At 40.9% G+C, this 21,361-nt stretch overlaps 2 protein-coding genes across 9 annotated transcripts in view; both read left to right on the forward strand.

The window, feature by feature from the left end:
- Positions 1 to 2,120, forward strand: part of LOC141437484 (SPRY domain-containing SOCS box protein 3-like) — a 35,412-nt gene extending 33,292 nt beyond the window's left edge. Inside the window, exon 6 of the mRNA XM_074100892.1 lies at positions 836 to 2,120. Within this exon, the coding sequence (XP_073956993.1) occupies positions 836 to 940 (105 nt within the window). The 3' untranslated portion in view covers positions 941 to 2,120. The remainder of the gene's footprint in view (positions 1 to 835) is intronic.
- Positions 2,121 to 3,026: 906 nt separating this feature from the next.
- Positions 3,027 to 21,343, forward strand: AnxB10 (Annexin B10). 8 transcript variants are annotated; one of them, XM_074100297.1, is made up of 8 exons: positions 3,027 to 3,339; positions 4,126 to 4,302; positions 8,154 to 8,358; positions 9,144 to 9,223; positions 12,409 to 12,534; positions 13,238 to 13,370; positions 18,038 to 18,219; positions 20,904 to 21,343. In XM_074100297.1, the coding sequence occupies exons 1-8, from the start codon at positions 3,328 to 3,330 to the stop codon at positions 20,961 to 20,963; spliced, it is 975 nt and encodes a 324-aa protein (XP_073956398.1). In that variant the 5' UTR covers positions 3,027 to 3,327; the 3' UTR covers positions 20,964 to 21,343. The 8 variants fall into 8 exon arrangements, with proteins under 8 accessions (XP_073956398.1, XP_073956397.1, XP_073956399.1 ...); XM_074100296.1 differs by lacking the exon at positions 18,038 to 18,219 and adding an exon at positions 18,246 to 18,427; XM_074100298.1 differs by having other exon boundaries at positions 3,028 to 3,339; positions 20,907 to 21,343.
- The last annotated feature ends 18 nt before the right edge of the window (positions 21,344 to 21,361 follow it).

Below are 21,361 nucleotides of genomic sequence, written 5' to 3' on the forward strand. Positions count from 1 at the left end.
TTTAGGTCGTACTTTATGTAGCCTCCTGAAGCCCACCATATAAATATTTTGAAATAAATTGACAAAAGCAATTAGAATTGTTTCGAGAATAAAGTCAAACTGCCGTCAAACTGCCATGGTGTAAAACAATAGAAAAACAAAAGAATTTTTACTTTGTTACATTGTCATAGATTCCTAATTCCCTTGAACTTATTGTGTACATTCTATTGCACATTCGGCCGCACGAGGGTAGGCACATATTTACCAAAGGAAATGTTCAGTCGAAAAAATCATGCATGTACCAGGGTGGAGCCTTTTTTAATAATCAATTGTGATTTCCTTGACAAAAGTATGGGATCTCAACATGATCTTAGTTCCACCCACCCTGGTACAACTGACACATGATTCAATTTGTTTTCATCACACTTGCTCGTAAACAGTGTCGTAACATGCAGGCTACCTTGGTTGCGACCCCCCAAATAAAACCCGCGACTCGACCTTAATGTGCTTGTCATGAAACCCGTGGTCGGTAAATGAGTCATTGCGCGTACTGATACTGCTGCGCGCGCTGGCCCACACGCACATGCGGCTCAGGCACATGCTGAGGAAGGGGGAGGGCGGCGCTACCAAGAGCCTAAGCCTAAGGTATTGCCAATATTTGGAAGAATTATATTTTTTCTTCTACAAATATAACATTTTATTCGCAAATGTGATGAAAAACATTTTATGTAGCACGGACTCATTAAAGCCCTCAGTCTCTCGTTCGTAATTCCTTATTTACCGCCCTTAAGACACAATATACTATTGTTCCTTTCGCTTTAGCACACTGGTGCTGACATTTTTGTTGGTCTTCCAGTTGGGCGCCGTGCTCCCGAGTCGGTACATGAACGGTTTTTACATGGACGGCGTCGCGCCGGGGTACCAGCTTGTCTTGTGGGAGGACACCGGCATCGTCAACTAGTACTGCCAACGTAGAAAGAGTAAACTATTTTGTCAAGTCTGTCTAACAGCGATACAGTCAGTTTTTTTTTATTTGGCTCTGGTAATGACAGGACAATGAGAGCTATCTCGTATGAATTCCCCGCTAGAGGCGCTAGTGTAGCGAGAGGTCTCCGAAATGACAAATGTCTTGCTTTTGGGTGAGTTACGCGGGTTTATTTATAGGTAATTAGAATAAGTTTTGCAATACATTAATGGAATAAGAAAGTAATAAGTATTTATAAGTATACGTATAAAATATTCACAAGCCGTGGTGGCCTAGTGGTTTGCCCTATGGCCTCTCAAGCAGAGGATCGTGGGTTCAAACCCCAGCGCGCACCTCTGAGTTTTTCGAAATTCATGTGCGGAATTACATTTGAAATTTACCACGAGCTAGGAAAGCATCGTGAGGAAACCTGCACACACCTGTGAAGTAATTCATTGGTATGTGTGAAGTTCCCAATCCGCACTGGGCCCGCGTGGGAACTACGGCCCAAGCCCTCTCATTATGAGAGGAGGCCTGTGCCCAGCAGGGGGACGTAAATAGGCTGGGATGATGATAATGAAGTATTTAATTAGATTTCGCTAATATTATTATTCCCCTTGATGGCGGCCTTAAGGCTTGGGCCAATGTCAGTTACGATGACAGGGTTGCGGTTTATTCTGCAGAACGTTTGGCTAATAAGGTACAGTTCAGAAATCTATGGGGAATCGTCGTTCGTTTGACAGCTCTTAGAAACGCCATTGACTTGGTGGTTGGTGGTGGTGTCAAATACCTAACGTGTAATCGTACCCTTAGTTGTTATTGTTGCGTGCAGTCAAGCGGCGTCTTTAGCCCATGTAGCGCCCGTGTGCAATTATTACCTTAGCGCCATCTAGGAAGCGCGCGGTCAATATGGAATAGGTACAAAGTGCCGCGGCCGGCGCCTCTAACACCGCTGCGCCCGTGTGCAATGCACACGCACTATATATAGGTAAAGACGCCTCTGCGTGCAGTCTTAAGAAATAGAACAGGAATAATTTAGATTTTAGATAATTTAGCGTAAATCCTTAAGGTAGTTGAATTGTAATTTATTATATTTGTTTTCAGATAATGTATTATTTTATGAATAATAATGTATTTTGTATTTTACTAAGTTAATTTACTCTTCATTAATAATATAAAGTACAGTCAAGGGTATCTTCATATCATCTTTAACTCTATATCGTTACTTTACCGTTGTGACTTGTTACTGTCATTCAATAAATTCATGATTTGATATGAGTACGAATTTATCAAAGGGCAAAGATATCGACGGCCAAAGTTAAATATGTATACACGATTTATGCACTTAACATTAATATACATATTTTGTAACTTTGGCGTGTCGATATATGCCCTTTGTACCTGTGTCATCAATTTTTGTTTTTTTTTACTCCCATACCCAGACCACAGCCCAGACCAAGTTTTGCATGAGGCAGTGAGGTAGGTAGTAGCGAGGTAAATATGTATGTATTAATATTTGTTGCACACAAAACATGTGAAATCTTTTTTGTGAGAAACAGAAGTTCAATCGCGAACTTATCTCTTAAAAGGATGCTATGCTCTTCCGGTTCTTTTGAAATCCCTTGTCCTTTTTGCTAAATTGATCGTCGTTGCAAACGAGCGACGAGCGGCTAAGGTGCCCCCACATGCAGTCGCTAGTCGCTCGTTTGCAGCGATAAATCTGGTCACGTGACCCCATTTTGAAGGTGATTTTGAATTTACCGCGACTCAAAAAGTAGCGTCGAGCAGCAGCGACAAGATGGCGTCTTGCAGGAATGGCCTTGGTCTTGGAAGCTGATTTCTTATAATATCATTAGCAGTCGTGGCAGTGGTACAAATAAAATAAATTGGTGAATGAAAAAAAAAACAATGTTTTTGCCGAAATTTAACAGGTTTTTTTCAGCTATAAAGCTCAACATTTTCAGCGTTATCGCTAAATGTCACGTGACCAGATTTAACGTTGGAAACGAGCGTGCGTCGAGCGGCTGCATGTCATGTCCTGCCACCTGCCTCACCATCTGTCAACTGTCAAGTCAATCAAATCAGTCAGTGTCAGTCTTGACTTGATCAGTCATCGGAACGGAACGACTTGGGAACGACACGTCGTTAGTACGCACGCACGATTCGTTTGTGTCCGGATATTTCGGATTCGATCTACTTGCGATAAACCATAAACAATTAGGTAAATGTTGTAAGTGTTTTCAAAGTGAACCCTTACTACAACGGCACAAGCGTTTCAGTAATAACTTATAATCCTGTGTTGGTGAAGTGTTCCATTGGCATAGATCGCGAGGTATTTCTTGCCTTATTAAATCGGTGACTTCACAGCTTCCGTAGCCAGCAGAATGTCTCATCAAGTGAGTATTTGTGTTGATTATCAATTTTACTACTCAAAGGGCAGTTGTAGGGCGGTTCCCTGTGACGTCAGAATGAATAGGGGCGGGAAATGTGGCCTTGACACCGGGCTGACTTTGTAAACAAGTACGAAATTAAATCATTGATATTTCGTTCACTTTAAAATTGTATGGTTTCGATAAAACAGTATAACCTGTTTCATGACATGAGTAACGGTTTTGCAGCTAAGTAAGGGTATCCAGTTTTTCTGTACGCATTCCATTGTGTTTGACTTGCATACAAAGTCTTATAACTTATGCACTTGTAAACTTGTATCTAAATTTATGGAATGAAGCAGTATTATAATGGATGGAAGTTTATAAAATTCAAATAATAATCAAAATGAATATTGAGTCTGGATAGGTACTATCTAATCAGATAGTGTTTGTTTGTTTACTTGTGGTTCACTTTTAACTTAAAATGGAATCTTTTCAAACTAAATCTAAATGAATAAGTGAAAATTAGAATCAATTTGAAAAATTTATTTTCATAATAACTAATAGTTCCTAGGTAAATAAGTAAATTTTTGCTTATAAAGCTATTTTTTTTTTTTAATTATTGCATTATCACTGAAGCTCCATATGTAAATGTACCAAGTTTCAAGTCAATTCACTAAAAGTGGGTAAAATTTTGCTAGACTTTAACAAATGAAAAGGAATACAATAGTAATCATAAGATTTTTCAATAATATATTTTTTTTAGTACTTGTAACATGTTTGTTTGAATTTTGACAACTGATTTTCCTGTAGCGCGAGCCCACTGTAGTTGGAGTGCCAAACTTCAATGCTGCTGAGGATGCAGCAACTCTCCGAGCCGCCATGAAAGGCTTTGGGACAGACGAGCAGGCCATCATAGACATCCTCACGTCACGCTCCAACATCCAGCGCCAGGCTATTGCACAGGCCTTCACTCATGAGTATGGAAGGGTATGTACCTTACCTATATTACCTTAAAACTTCATACCAAGAAGCACATTATTATTATAAATGGTCTGTTTTTTATAATTAATGGCTTCTGTCCATTGAGACAATTTTGGCAGCATCAAGGTTGAGAGCTATAGATGATCTGTCAATTTTTTTTTTGTTCACTTCATGTTGTCAAATGGCTGGTAGTGTCCATATCAACAGTGGAAAGGAAAACTACTAAATCATAAAAATGATACTATAGGTAATGATATGATAGGTATTGTGATTATTTTTAAAAATAAAACTGTACACAGTCCAAAATGATACTTTTGGGCAGAGACTTAAAAATTTTATACTTACTTTAAAATTCATTTCTTAAAAGTAGTATTTTAACATTGTAGTAGTTTTCCCTTTCTGTTGCCCATATGTAACTAATGAATTTAATCTAAAGTCCTTGAACCTGGTTATATTTTTGTATGTTACCTAATCTATGGTGCTGTGTATAATTTGGATGAAATGGAACCTGAGTTTCTTGACAGCAGAAATATTACTACATGGCATTAGTATCATGAGGTCACTTTGCTGTCACAGTCTTGTTTATGATTTATTTTATTAAAAATATCTTATACCAATGTTACTATACTACTCACTACTACTACTCCACTGGCTCAGCAACCCGAAGTGGATTGTGGCCTCTGATACAACTTGATGCCAAGATGCCAAGATGTCCTGTGCAATGTCTATCCAGTTTTCAGTAGGTGTTTCTCCACTTCATCATAATAATCATAATAAATTGAGGACCCCAACTCATCAGTCATTACAGAAAACCCATGCATGTGGTTGATAATAACCTCTCTCCCAATCTATCTTAAATCCAACCCTATCAAGAGATAGAGTTAAACAAAAAGGCCTAAGAAATATGTTTGCAATATCCCTTTAACTCAACCTCTATCAATACAAGTTGAATTGGATTAATGCTTCAATGATGACTCATTGAGGCAATGTAATAGCTACTAATTATCTTATTCATCATTTACAACCATTTATAAGGGCTCAGCTAATAGCTAATATCACTAAAAGGTTCTGTACATTAATTATTTCTACCTAAGATCTAAGAAACAGATCAAATTTTAATTACTTCATTACAACCTTGACATGGCTCATGGAAGTATAAATAAACTAAGCATAGATTTTTTGTCCTTAAGGTTTCTATTGCTGTAAAATATAGTTGATAAATTATTTTTTATTGTTATTTTTTATTTCTTAACATTGAGGAAATATTAGTGGCCTAACTCTTACTGTTTTAAGATAATCAATAATTAAGATAATTCATTACGCGCAGTAAAACAGTGTAAGGTAGTTTTTTATGACATAAGTGAAGTGTTTTAATATCACGCATATTTAGCAAAAGAAGGTTTAAAAGGGGGATTTTTTGGTGTCTCCCTTCCGAGTAGAATGTCAATATCTCTCGTCAAGTTTGAGCCAGCTAGTTGCGAATTGTATAGTCATGGCTAAGATGTATGAAGCGTATTGTCTAGCTGAAGGCCTGAAGCGTATAGGGCGTCGTCAGGGACCCCAGAAGCACTCTGTAACAGGTAGGGACTTAGGGAGGGCGTCTTTGGTCTGACTAATTTTTCTTAAACACAATAGGCTTGGGTCAATCCATGGGGGGCCTGTTATATTTTGGGACGGAGAGGGGGACACTTCCGCGGGCTCTGGGTCTTGGAACGTCTTTCCTCTCTTCATAACGCCCCCCTGGGCGAGATTTTAGCGGTCGCTCTAGGCCAGATGGCTGGCACCATTTTCCAGTTAGGGCGGTTTCAGACTAGCGCTTTTTTCTGCGCGTATACGTGTAAATCAAACGCGTGTACGCGCTCATTCCTGCGTAGTTGCTCGTGTTTGGTCTAAAGGACCAAATTCAAACTCTATTTAATTAAAGCTCTATTCGTTTATGCTCTAGCTTTAGCCATTAAAAAAAAAACAGTGAGTTCGGAAATCTTCTAATTTGTTGTTTTTTTTTTTTCGTATCCCAACCTTTTAAACCACCAGTGACCTTTTGTGTCTCTCATAATAAACAAAGTCCTGAGTCCGCTTGCTCCTGGTGGAATTAATTTAGCGACTTTCTAGCGACTTTTGATTTTGAGTTTAGCGACTCGAGTTTCTAGGAGTTGAGGAGTTGGCAACGCTGCCAATGTCGCTCGTATGCTGAGCGTTGACTCGCATACGAGCTTAAATGCGCGTCAACGCTCGAATAAAACAAAACCGCACCTGTTCGCGTAAACGCGCTTTCAAAATCGAGCTTATACGCGCATAAAACGCTCGAAGAAAACAAAACCGCACCTGTTCGCGTAAACGCGCTTTCAAAATCGAGCTTATACGCGCATAAAACGCTCGAAGAAAACAAAACCGCACCTGTTCGCGTAAACGCGCTTTCAAAATCGAGCTTATACGCGCATAAAACGCTCGAAGAAAACAAAACCGCACCTGTTCGCGTAAACGCGCTTTCAAAATCGAGCTTATACGCGCATAAAACGCTCGAAGAAAACAAAACCGCACCTGTTCGCGTAAACGCGCTTTCAAAATCGAGCTTATACGCGCATAAAACGCTCGAAGAAAACAAAACCGCACCTGTTCGCGTAAACGCGCTTTCAAAATCGAGCTTATACGCGCATAAAACGCTCGAAGAAAACAAAACCGCACCTGTTCGCGTAAACGCGCTTTCAAAATCGAGCTTATACGCGCATAAAACGCTCGAAGAAAACAAAACCGCACCTGTTCGCGTAAACGCGCTTTCAAAATCGAGCTTATACCTACGTGCATAAACCGCCCTAACACTGCAAAATAAATTTATGATGCCGCCTTTTGATCGACGGAAGCGATGTAGACAATCTCGTTCTACCTTGATCAAGGGCTAGAGCCGCCTGTCTCTTCAGTACCTACCTAAAGTTTTAATCAACGGTATCGTACAACTATGATTCACTAGGAACGCCGTCGACGGCCTTGAAAGCGAACTCCATGAGTAGTAATTGAGGCCTATTATGTCAGAGGCCGTCGCGGAAGGCGGTTACTGACTCGACAATTCAAAACAAAGTCGTGTCGTGTTTAAAAAAGCTGTAATGCCGCACAAAGGAAACACTCTTAAATGAGTATAATTCGTATGTAATCCGTATGCGTGCGTGTAAGCGTGTGTATGAATGAAATTTGGTATGTAGATATACCAAGTTTCAAGTCGATGCAATTCACCATTTAAGAGTTCCGTCCGATAAGGAAGTAGTCCAAGAATGGTTTGCAAATTTAAACAATAAGTTACCTACATTCGAATGTTGCAAGTAAAAAGCTAAAAGCTTGTGAAAATATATAATATACTAGATGAAAACCCGGCTTTGCTCGGGTAAAATGTAGACTCATAATAATGTTTGAAAAAAAAAATTGCCACTGTAAAGACTCGTACTTATCGAAAAATCTGAAGTATATTCCCAGCCTTAATATTATCACAAAAGTACTTTCACAGCTAACCTACGTATCGGTATTTCACCAGTAGATAGTTCTCCTAAATCTTATTTGCCCAAATAACTATGATGTCTCGTCTCATAATCGAAGAAATTAGACCTATAGGTACGGTACGATTCGTCTCTACGATCGATCTGTTGAAAATCGACGAATCGTACCGTGTGTGGGGCCCTTAAAAGGTCCCAATGGAGAACGAAATGCAAACCTCTGACACCTGTTATTTTTTACGCTCTTCAATTTGATGTGCATTTCGTTCGAGTCTACCGTACCCCTTGACGAAATTATTAATATAGATATATGCGCCTTCCGTTTTTTCCCTCTTATTATTAATTCTGTGGCTCTTACTTAATTCCACTCCGCAGGACATCATCGAAGACCTAAAGTCCGAGCTGGGCGGTCACTTCGAGGACGTGATCGTTGCCCTGATGCGCCCCCCCGCAGAGTACCTCTGCAAGGAGCTGCATAACTGCATGGAAGGCATGGGCACTGACGAGAACACGCTGGTCGAGATACTGTGCACGCGCACTAAGAAAGAGATCGCGGAGATCGTCGACGCTTACGAGAGACGTGAGTAACATCCTACTTCCATTCATCCACCTCTACCTAGATACTAATAATTTAAAAGCAAGTTGCCTCTTCACTTTGTTGGCGGAGAAAAGTCCCCGAGTGGCGACCACGAACCGAAAGACGTAGCGTTGGCAGGCCTCCCACTAGACTAGATGGACTGACGACGTGAGAGTTGCGGGCAATATTGTGGCGTTTCACAATGTCTGTTCAACAATGAACATCTTTTGGCTGATAAGGTAAAAATAATTGAAAAGAATGCAAGCAGAAATATAATCCCCCCGAAGCCGTGGTGGCTGAGTGGTTTGACCTATGGCCTCTCAAGCAGAGGATCGTGGGTTCAAACCCCGGCTCGCACCTCTGAGTATTTCGAAATTCATGTGCGGAATTACATTTTAAAACCACGAGCTTTACGGTGAAGGTAAACATCGTGAGGAAACCTGCACAAACCTGCGAAGCGATTCAATGGTGTGTGTGAAGTTCCCAATCCGCACTGGGCCCGCGTGGGAACTACTGCCCAAGCCCTCTCATTCTGAGGGGAGGCCTGTGCCCTGCAGTGGGACGTATATAGGCTGGGATGATGATGATGAGAAATATAATGCTGCTGCAGCACAATGATACTTTTACTGATGATTTTTAATCGGTGATCGGAGATCATCTAGTATGAGGCTTGGCACGCTACTTCCGTTTCTTGATCGCCACTCGAAAACCTTTCCCCATTGGCTATCTGGCTATTATACCTTATTGCTATACTATACTCCTGTATTATTGGTTACAAATTGTTCCAGTGTACAACCGGCCGCTGGCAGAGCACATGTGCTCAGAAACTTCTGGAGACTTCCGTCGCCTGCTCACGCTCATCGTCACCGTATGTAGTCCTCCCGCCCAAACATTAACCTAAGCCCAGTTTAGACCTGTTTTGGAAAAGTTTTGGAAATAATTCCGATCCGCATTGGCGGTCCCAAAGGGTCTCCCCATATCTATCGACGCGGAAGCAGCTTTAGCCGATCAAAAAACGCGTTATGCCAACGCAATAAGAGCGAAAAAGATGTCAATCGGCTCGGCGCGAAACTACGTGTACCGACTGGAAGACGTCTTTTTCGCTCTTATTGCTTGGACATAAGGGTGCCCCAAGGCCCATGCAGGCATTTTGAAGGTGATTTTGAATTTCCCGCGACTCAAAAAAGTAGCGTCGAGCAGCAGCGACAAGATGGCTTTTTTCAGGAATGTTCTTGGTCTTGAAAGCTGATTTCTTAATCTCATTTAGTAGCAGTGGTGGCAGTGGTACTAATAAAAAAAATAACACTGTTTTTGCCGAAATTGAAGAGGTTTTTTTTCCAGCGATAAAGCTCAACATTTTCAGCTTTATCGCTAAATGTCACGTGACCAGATTTGACGTTGGAAACGAGCGTCGAGCGACTGCATGTGGCCCCACCTTAAAGTGTTTTTTGGTCAGCTAAAGCCGATTCCTCGTCGGCAGATGTCCCTTAATATAAAATATAGTTGTGTAAACCTACTCGTGATGTAAAGCATTAAATAACATCGTAGATCTGTTTTTTTTTATATGGGCTCATTGAGTTTCTTATGGTTTCTTTTCAACAGAGGCTTTTCGAACCCGTTATAACCTAAAATTAAAGGTATTTTGACTGACTATTGTGTTACATTGCGGCGCTCTATTGGATGCTACTTCATGCTCCTTCAAACTAGTTCGCTTTACGACCTCGCAATGTAATGCAAGTTGCACGATTTTTCTGGTAGGTCTAAACTGGACTTCATCTTCAATCCTACTAATATAATAAATGCGTAAGTTTGTAAGTCTGTTTGTTTGTTACTTCATCACGTCTAAACTGCTGAACCGATTTAGATGAAATTCGGCATACAGATAGTTTGAGTCCCGGGGAAGGACATAGGATAGTTTTTATCCCGGAATATTTAGTAGTTTCCGCGGGGTAGTGAAAACCGAATTCTACGCAGACAGATTCGCGGGTAACGGCTAGTTCAATTTAAATGAGGCTTTAGTGTTCTAATTTCCAAGTTCTTACCACTATTACTTATTCTATTACTTATTCTGTGTTCTTACTAAGAGTAGTTACATTATCGAGTACATGGAATGATGGCTTCAGTATAATCACCCGTATAATCGATAGTGCATGTGACATGTCAGTAATCAAATAATCATCTAATTATAATTACTTTTTAATGGACGCTTGTGCCGTTTTCGTTGCACACTAACATCATGGCGGCAGACAGGACATGCCACAGTTTTGTATGTAGATATAGTAGATAACTATTAACCTTAATTACCTTTACTAATAATGGTAATGGGATTTGTGCTATGTCCGGTCGTTATCATGAGCTCTGGGACCATAAACTAAAGAGTGAATAAGGATGAGCAATGCTACGCGAGTTGCGGAATATCGATATCGATTGCACTTTACTTATCTATGTTTCACTTAAGTATTTAAGTAGATAATAATAAATAATAATAGATGTTTACGCTGCGAAGCAGCTGGAGAGCCGTGGTGGCCGAGTGGTTTGGCCTATGGCCTCTCTATGGTACAAACCCCGGCTCGCACCGAAATTCATGTGCGGAATTAAATTTGAAATTTACCACGAGCTTTACGGTGAAGGGAAACATCGTGAGGAGACCTGCACAACAAACCTGCGAAGCAATTCAACGGTGTGTGTGAAGTTCCCAATCCGCACTAGGCCCGCGTGGGAAATACTGCCCAAGCCCTCTCATTCCGAGAGGAGGCCTGTGCCCTGCAGTGGGACGTATATAGGCTGGCATGATGATGAGGTTTACGCTGGGTCATTAGGACCGTGGTATAGTTCGTGGTAAATTTCGAATATAGGTAATTTCGCACATGAATGAAAAAAAACTTGCGAGAAAAAGATGCGAGCCCGGGTTTGAACCCACGACCCTACACTTCCGAGGCCATCCGTCAAACCACTTCATCACGGTGTCACACGGAAATTAGTCTATAATGAATGTCATTATTGAACTCTGAAATGACAGTGTTTAAAAAAAATCCAAGTTGCCTTCCGTTGTATTCACGCGCTACTCACCTCGCTTTTAATTAGTGATATAGTTCACATGAGTGTCGGTACTTTGTATGATGAATGAGTCAGTCACCATCAATCTGTTCTGTCGCTTGCGCCGAATCGTGCGGCCTTGGCGGCGCGGGATGGCACAAATATTGCCGTGTTGGGGCGTTTTTGTTGACTTTTGTACACCGACCGTTAGTTGCTCTAATCCCTGTTTCGCAATCCATTGATTAAATTTATCTGACGGATAAATGTGATGCCGTCTCTGTTTGTTTTGTTCGAATAGACGGAGACGGCATCACATTTATCCGACAAGTAAAATTAATGAATGGGTGGTGAAACAGCCCATGTTGTTTCTGTTAGATACTCAGTAAATATCAGAAAAAAAAATGAATTAAATATGTGTACCTACATTGTACAACGTGCATTGATCTTCTTACACTTTGACTGCATCACCTTTAATTTTATTAGGACAAGTGTTAAATGTCTGTATAATTTGTTTATTTAGCTCTCGTCTATACTTGAACAAGATAATACGTAAACTCTTTACACAGTTCATTTAAATGTTGGATTAAACTGTAGCTGAAATACATATTTAATACGTTTTTAATGTATCTAAATTGAACAAGCACGTTTTTTACATGACAACAGTAGGTTACTCAAGGTAAAAATTACTACTTATAGGCCCTAAAGTGCCATGGTAGCAAAAAAATAATTACTGTCAATTTTAGCTGCCACGTATCCACCTAGTGACGATTGCATTTGAATAAATCGAGTTATCACAAGATACAGTACCTAAGTGTATCATGTCCTTAGGGAGCTCATAACCATTATAACCAGCCTGTGTGATGGATACACCCTCCCTGCCTTTATCATCATCACTACACGGTACAAGCCTCCTCTTAGAGTGACAGGGCTGCATTTATAAAGGTTTCCAAAGGTGTACAAAAGCCCCCACCCCGTGGCCGCCAAGGCACCCCGAGCGCTGTACCACGTGTTAAGTAGAGTTCCCACCAGGGCGCGCGTGATGAAGAGGCCGGCGTGGACGCGGCGCGCGCGCAGGACGCCGCGCAGGCGCTCTTCGATGCGGGGGAGGCCAAGTGGGGCACCGACGAGGAGATATTCAACAAGGTAACGTTTACTTTAGGCTCAGTTGCTGCGGACTGTTTAGAGAGCTATGCTCGGGGTTTCTCTACGGCAGCTATACAGTATACTCAACCTGCGGCCCGCAGGCTGCATGTGGCCCAGCGAGAGAGCCATGAGAGACTCGCCTGGCACAAAGATCATTACGTTTTTAATTATTTTGACTTTGTGCTGTTGGCAATGAATACTGCGGCCTGCTGTATCGTTACTACAACTCATTTGTGGTCTACATAGAAAACGTTTTGAGTATGGCTGCTCTACGGGGTCGAATCGGAAATGTGGAGATACGTAGAACGAGGGTCACCGACGTAGTCAAGCGAATTAGTTCGTTGAAACGGCAGGCAGCAGGGCTACTACGAAACCTCGAAACTCGAAGTTCGTATCGTTGATCGCACGACACGAACTTTCGTAGTAGCCCTGCAGGCCATGTAGCACGGAGAACAGTTGGACGTTTGGACCAAAAAGTTCTGGTGGAGACCCCGGACCGGCAAGCGCTGACAAAAAAAACGATAAGGCTACGTTTCCATCAGAGATGCCCGAGCACGAGAAACAGCTCGGCGGAGCGACGATAGGTTAATAAAGCGTTTCTGTTGGTGCATGACCCTCGCGACGCATCCTCGCACATTTCTAATGGAAACGCAACCTAAAACGCTGAATATTTACCCAATCGTCACTACGAGTATGTCCCCAGATCCTGGCGCACGAGAGCTTCGCGCAGCTGCGCGCCATCTTCGAGGCGTACAAGGACATCGCCGGGCGCACCATCGAGCAGGCCATCAAGGCGGAGATCGGCGGCGAGCTCAAGGACGCGCTCAGCGCCATCGGTCAGTTGCTACACTTATTTTTGAGGCTTTGAACACTCCACAGTACACAAAAGTACAGTCGAGCTCATAAACTTGTGAGCAAAAGTTTGATCAAAAATATCTGAACACGACTCTATTATTAACGGCGTAGAAGCGTGTTCAGATATTTTTGATCAAATTTTTGCTCACAAGTTTATGAACTTTACTGTATATTTACAGAAAAGAAAAACATTTGGTGATATCGAAAAGGAACTTGACTCAGCATTATGCTGCAGTAAGTATATCTCATCACTGGTGGAGACAGTTGCGAATGAAGCGTTTCTATTGGTTCATGACATTAAATACACATTTCTCGCAACACATCCCCGCATCATGTCTGGTGGAAACGTAGCTTCATATGTGTGCTAAAGTTTCAAACACTATTTTATGACCCTTGTTTATTTAATTATGTGTTTGCATAGGGATTTAGGGATGTTGGCTTTTCGCCGAAAATGTTATTCCCGGGTGACTCATTTCTCAACGATGTCATATGGACCAATGATTTTTTTTCTGAAACTGTAAACTATTTAAACTATCCTATAACACCCTATGGGCAGGTTAGTTTTGTAACAGGCCTGTAATACTTAGTTTTTGAAAAAATAAATCGCCCATATGAAACCATTGGAAAATTAATCCTTTTGGGATAATAATTTCGGCGAAAGATTAGAGCACCGTTTGGATATCAAATAGAAGCATGCTAACTCTAAATTGAGGGCCTTGCCCTTTCAACGCGTTTAGATGCATTAACCGAGGCAAACGTCGCATCCCGTGCGTCCGCTGAATGCCTTGGAATTCGGCGCGTCTGACCAGCCAATTGATTGAGGCAATTGAGCGACGAAACTTCGTCTTCACTCAGTGTTTCATTGTTTTATCTGGGATAAATCACGCGAAACAAATACTTTGTTTTTGTGTGTAAGGCTTATGTCTAGTAATGAACTGACAGGGGCTAATAATGAAGATATTACATACCTATTAAATTACCAACAATGATGGAGTATAACGTCTAGACCCGTAAAACTGTTAGTAACTACATGCATCGCTTATGATGAATCAAACTATTTACAGAAAGCCAGTAATTTATGTGACTACACATTTAATTTAAATCTTAATCCATTGCTTGTAAGACGCTGCGGGAAAATCTTACATGTGGCGGTAAGTTACTATCGATGATAATCACTTATGAATCCAAAGCCGCGTGGTCCCGAAATATAAAACACGCACGGTATTTCTCGCACCGTGTAAATAAAGCTTAATCATGGGCCTGGCAAAGTGAACGCGCTAACTAGTTGTATTTAACTAGATCTTAAAGGCCTGTATCACCACTTGTCGACTAACTTGTGTCAGATAAAAGTAATGCCGTCTTTGTTTATTCGGACAAAACAAACAGAGACGGCATCACTGATATCCGTCACTTAAAGTTAGTCGACAAGTCGTGAAACAGGCCCTTAATCTGTCTAATGCCTTTAAACGAGCAATTCTTGTATATTTAATCAGAATCTCGGAAAAGGCACCAAGGATTTCGATGAAATTTGGTATGTGGGGGTTTTCGGGGATGACAAATCGTATCTCTGGGAAAACTATGCCAAGACGATCCCATAGAGCTTATGGGAACGGAAGCAATACCATGCCCTCGGTACCGCTCTGCTTTCAGAGCATGACATGAGTGCGTGTGAGCTAACTTTGGGGGCGGCAGACGTGAACTTGCCTTTGAAATCCAAAAGCTTAATGGTTACTTGACCTGAAATGTATATTTCAGAACTAAATTATTGTTATTATTATTTTAAAATTTATGACGGTGGAAGCATTCTACACTTCCACTGAACGTAGATATAGTTTAGATATAGTTAGTCTTTAGTATTGTAACTAAGGGACCCCATACATCCCTGTATTTTTATTATTATTATTTTTGTATTTTTTTTCCTTTAATTGTATAATATAGTTTTTAAGTATTTTATTTGTAATTATATTTTTATGAAAAAATGACTTTCTGCCAAGTTTCTTGCGGCGCATTCTTCTTGGCAATGATGGTCTTTCCGAAAGCGCTGGTAGTTTAAAAAATGACGTGTGAAAGTGCCCATTGCGACCTATTTACTGAATAAATCATTTGAATTTTTTTTTGAACGCATAATCGAGTTTTAGCCCGAGCAAAGCTCGGTCGCCCAGTTGTACCCTCCAACTAATGCTTATTCAATTCAAGTTAAACTGGGAGTACCTAATCCCTAGGGGTGTTGTTTCGTTGACAACATTATAAATAGTCTAGCAGCTGGACTATTCGTGACACCACCTAATTGTGGGACGACCCCAATTGACCTGATTCGGGCGAAATTGCCAGAATTGACGAACAAAAAATATAAAAACACTGGCTGAGTTATTCCCATGCGACTGAAATATAGAGGTAAATAAGAAACATGTTGTTGAAAGGCTGATAAGCACCGTTATTAACCTTTTAAGTCCCCGTGTACTTCACAAAGTACAAATCAATTGTAAGAATAACTGCCGAATTTGTAGGTACTTGGTGGAGTATGTTATTTACTATCTATGTAAGTAATTTACAAACCACAAAACTAAGAATTCTCGGCTCTGTCTGTAGAACCATGTATGATAAAAAAAGTCAGGACTTACGAGGCTAAATACGAGTGAAATCCATGACATTGTGAAATAATAAATATTTACGTAACTGTTTTTAATCATTCACGGTTATTTGACGACCAGATAGCCTAGTGGTTATAGATCCTGACTACGAAGCTTGAGGTCCCGGGTTCGATTCCCGTATCGGGGCAGATATCTGTATGAAAAATACGAATGTTTGTTCTCGGGTCTTGGGTGTTTAATATGTATTTAAGTACGTATCTATCTATATAATTATATTTATCCGTTGCTTAGTACCCATAACACAAGCTTTGTTAAGCTTACTTTGGGACTAGGTCAATTGGTGTGAATTGTCCCGTGATATTATTATTATTATTATTTATTATTTACGCTAGACATATTTGGGGTGCAGTTCCGCGTCTACCCGTGATCGTTATGCATGCAACTGCATCAAAATATCGCGAGGTCATTAAAGGCAATTAATTGAATGAGATGAAAACTTTATCATACGAGTAGTTTACCGTTTCTGATTGATTTAGTTTTGACCGACTAATTGTAAAAAAAAAACAATAGACCGACAAGGACTTATTTCTTAACTGTTTAAGTCAATTAGCTAAATAATTTCTCAATCTATTTCCTAAGTTTCCTAACTCTTAAATTCTTGATATCGAAAAAAGTCGCAATGTTTCGAGATGGTGTGCCAAGTGTTTCGGTCGAAACGATCGAATATTGAAACGTTGCGTGGCTAGTGTATGTCATCACGCTGGGGGTGGATCTGACCCACATTTTATTGAGGTCGTGGTCGCTGTTACACGAAATGACTAATAGCTTTTAGGGACATCGTATCGGTTTTCCCGAATTTCTCCTCTTTATACTCTAACCCCCTTATTCATAAACGACAATCAAACCTATTTTAGTTAAAATGCCGCTAAAATTCGTTTGTCCTTATTTGTCACTTCGACATTTGTATTTGTTAGAAAGGGACAAAGCATTTGTTAGTTAACATAGGCTTGTTAAGTTTTATGAATAAGGGGGTAAGTATTTACTACTCTTCTTTTTCTTTATTTACTATGGGACTAGGTCAATTGGTGTGAATTGTTTTTATTTGTTCGAATATGATTCAAATGACACATGATGATTATGTAACTTTGTGAGGCGGTAAATATTTTTTTATTTTTCCAACAGAGATATAATGCTTGAAAAAATGAATTGACATTAAAACTGCTAATTGTTATTTTACAATAAATGGGTTTCAGGGTTACTATTTGAGCGTTTCAACCGCCTCAATTTTCGTGGTCATATTTTGTTATGAATGAGCTGTAGAAATTTATGAGATTTTCGATTATTTTTTAGACCGAAAATACAAACTGAGACATGGATGCACAGAAAATCCAGAAAAAGAGACCAGCACTCCGTGCCGTGCTATAACTAGACCACTGCTGGACAGGAATCTAGACACGAATTTTTCCTATGCATACATATCTCAGGTTGCTTATTTCTACTTTGCTACTTAAGCAGCAGCACTAGCGACATCTATGTTGCGTCTACAGACGTCACACTCTTTCGGAACCAACCGCTCACCCAGACAAGAGATGTCGCTACTAAGCAATCAAATTATCGATTTTCGATATGGTTTCACGGGATACCCGTAAAAGTAACAAATTTGGAGTTGAAATAAAAAATACAAAAAGACTCCAAAAAACCAATCATATTTTTTAGACGTCCTGGAAACTGGCCTTATACTACGAAGTGCAGTGCAAAATTCGAACTTCGTGTCATACCGTCTCTCTGACGCGACGCTTATATAGGTATTTAATACGAAAGTGAGAGGGACGGGACGCTACGAACTTCCAATTTCGTAGTAGCCTCCCTTGTAACAGAATCTTCTACAATGTCATCGAAAATGTGGCCACGTGAGTCAAACAAAAGAAATGCTCGGATAATGACCGTTCAATGTTTTGCGAAAAAATAACTAGAATTTGACCACGTGACCCCCTGGCTATAACTGGATCCGTTTTGGCATCAAAATAACAATAGACCCGGTCGCGTCGCGTTTCCAGTGGAGTGCACGCAGAGCCCGGCGGCGTGGTTCGCGACGCGGCTGCGCGCCGCCATGCAGGGGCTCGGCACCGACGACCGCACTCTCGTCCGCATCGTGGTGTCCCGCTCTGAGCTAGACCTGGCCGCGATCGCGCGCGAGTACGAACGCCTGTACGATAAGACGCTGGAGTCCGAGATCAGGGTATGTCAAGTGTGTGTTGTTTCCAGTTGAGTGCGTCGAGAACGCCCCGGCCTGGTTTGCGCAGCGGCTGCGCGCCGCCGTCGAGGGCGCGGGGACCGATGACGCGGCGCTCATCCGCATTATCGCAAGTCGCGCTGAAATCGACCTCGGAAGCATTAAGCGAGAATACGAGCGTATCTATGATAAGACGCTCGAGAGCGATATCAAGGTGTGTTGGGGAGGGGTTTGGCGATGTTTGTGGTTACGTTTTGAAATCAGCTTTTTTGTTGTGAATGGCAAACGAGCTTGCGGGTCATCTGATGGGAAATGATCACCACCGCCTATGAATACCTACCTACCAGGTTACCAACAATCAGTGACCGGAACATAGAATTAGGATTCTGTAACGGAGATGCAAGAGAAAGCGCGTTTCTGTACGCTATCAGCAAAGAACTTGTAAGGATCTACTACGAGTATTAACATAAATTAAAAATATAAAGCTAAAATTATTTATCTTGCATTTGCGCATTGCACATGCGGAAAAGGCATTTTTTTTTTTTATTTCATATGATGGGGGAAAACGAGCGGGTCACCTGATAAGAGACAGTCACCGCCACCCATGGAAATTATAACATAAGCTGTCACGGGTGCGTTGCCGGCCCTTTGAGAAATTAGTAGGCTCGTTTTTTGAAGATCCCCAAGTTGTACCGATTCAGTTGGTTCAAAACGATATGAGATATGAATATTTCAATCACATAATTTAAAATATGAGTACAGTATGTTAACCGGTAACCGATCTAAACTTACAGTTAGCCTATCTTAAATCTATGGATAGAACGGTCACAATCTTTCTGCCAACAGAACAGTCGAAAAGCATCATTGTTCCTTCAAATATTTACTCAAACATTGCCAAAACTACTTATTATAAACCCCTATATACATGCACAGCATATTTTTAGCACACATTGATAGCATGAAAGTAATGCTTAAGTTTCTACTTAGAAAAAACTTGCTCGTTATTTTATTTTGCTTCCAATTTATTTCCAAAGCAAAAGCTTTAATCGTTACTTTTATGTTTTATCATGCTAAATGAGATTAACGTTTCTATGCAATAACTCGGTGATTGGAACAGGAGGTGAGGATATTTTAATGTTAATTAGAACAAGTGGCATGCTCCCGAATATTCATAAAATACGCTTGATGTACGCCCTGTAATTGTCGACTTAATGTAACAACAATGCATGACCTGATGATAAACAACAAATCACAAAAGGGCAATATTACAATTAAGCTGGCCACAGACCTACTGATTGACAGAATAGAATAGAAAATAATTGAAATCGGAATAGAATGCAATACAAAATGTACGACGCGTCGCTTAAGGGGCTCCTAGACGGTCCATATTTTCACTGCAATATGTGGCCGGCAACTATTGGTGTCCCTGTCTAACATGTGAGTAAGAGAGGGACACCAATAGTTGCCGGCCACAAATTGCAGTGAAAATATGGCCCGTCTACGAGCCGCTTTACCTACTTACCGACCCGGATCGGCAAGAACGTGTGATCGGAAAGTTCTGGCTGGCTGTTTATGATTTAAGGCTGGTGTTTGATAATGACGCGGGTTTCTATTCTGTTCTTACGTTATACAATCTGTAATCTGTGGCCGGCGTTACTCAGGCGTACACTGTAAAATCAAGGTGCATTATTACCTCTATTGTGACTAAACACAAGCTCATGGCACTTCTCGACCACGATCCAATTGAATATCACGAATAGCAGCAAGGCTAGTCTCGAAAGTATAATTGTATTTCAACAAAATTGGAAATACAAACTGAAATATAGATGCACAGAAAAACCAGAAAAATAAGACCAGCACTGGGAATCGAACCCAGGTCCTCCGCATTCCGTGCCACGTGCTATACCGCTACAACACTGCTGCGCTACAGCAGTGCTGGTTGTCCAGCAGTGGTGTAACGGTATAGCACGTGGCACGGAATGCGGAGGACCTGGGTTCGATTCCCAGTGCTGGTCTTATTTTTCTGGTTTTTCTGTGCATCTATATTTCAGTTTGTATTTTGAATTTAGGTTTTACGGGATGACCGTAAAAGTAAAAATTTGGAATTTAAATAAAAAATACAAAAAGATTCCAAAAAACCAATCTGTATTTCAACAACTTTCTAACGGAGTCAGTAACGGTTTTGTTGACATTCAGTTGTCGCATTTAAAAGAAAATTGAGATCTCCGAGTGCGGAAATACGAGTTACATTGGCGTAGGGTTATTTTTAGGGACGGCCTGGCCTGGATTTTTGTGTGAAGATATCAGTATTATAGAATTTCGAATGGGTAGCCCAACATCCTGGGGTGGGCACGGCCCACCCGGCCCTCTATATAAGCCTATGACGAGTTATTACTACGAACTCTATATAGACGACGTTGCTGGCAAAAACCGTCTAGTTTCGCAAAAAGAACAAACAAAAGCTCATGGGACAACCCCTTTTTTTGTTCTTGTTTTATTTGCTTTAAGTGGGATTTGAATTGGGTTTCATATTATTGAAACATCAAGGTATTCGAAGTCGAAAAGTTCCACTCGCTAAACACCCTAACTACTCGTACGCACCCCCACTGCACCTTACTAATGAGTCCGCGTTTCTTCCGCCGCATGCGCACGCGCCGCCGCCGCCGCCGCTAACCTTACGCGCCCGGCAGCAGGGCGAGACCTCCGGAGACTACAAGCGAGCCCTCGTCGCGCTGCTCGGCCCCGCGTGAACTGCGAAGCCCTAACCAGCCCCAGAAGACCTCTAAGAGAGCTACATAATTATAAATGTTGTATTTAATTTCATATTGATTTTTGTAAGTTTTTAAATCATCACATTTGATAGTGTGATATTAGAATTCTCGAATCATTTTAATTGTGAATCGCGATTTATGTGTTAGTTCGTTTAACGAATTTGTACGATGCAGTGCCTTGGAATTGTTATTTTTTACTCAGATTACATATAGTATTAATATTTATATTGATGTTAAGATTGCAACTATAGAGATGGTGAAATTGTTTGATATTGCATTCCATCCTTGTTTCTAGATTAGATCTGTCGTGCTACCTTTAATCGGTGTATACTTTACCTTAATTACAATTTAAATGAATACATATGTTGTTTTATTAG

This window comes from Choristoneura fumiferana, chromosome 17 (genome assembly GCF_025370935.1).
Source record: "Choristoneura fumiferana chromosome 17, NRCan_CFum_1, whole genome shotgun sequence".
NCBI classification, from domain to species: Eukaryota; Metazoa; Arthropoda; class Insecta; order Lepidoptera; family Tortricidae; genus Choristoneura; species Choristoneura fumiferana.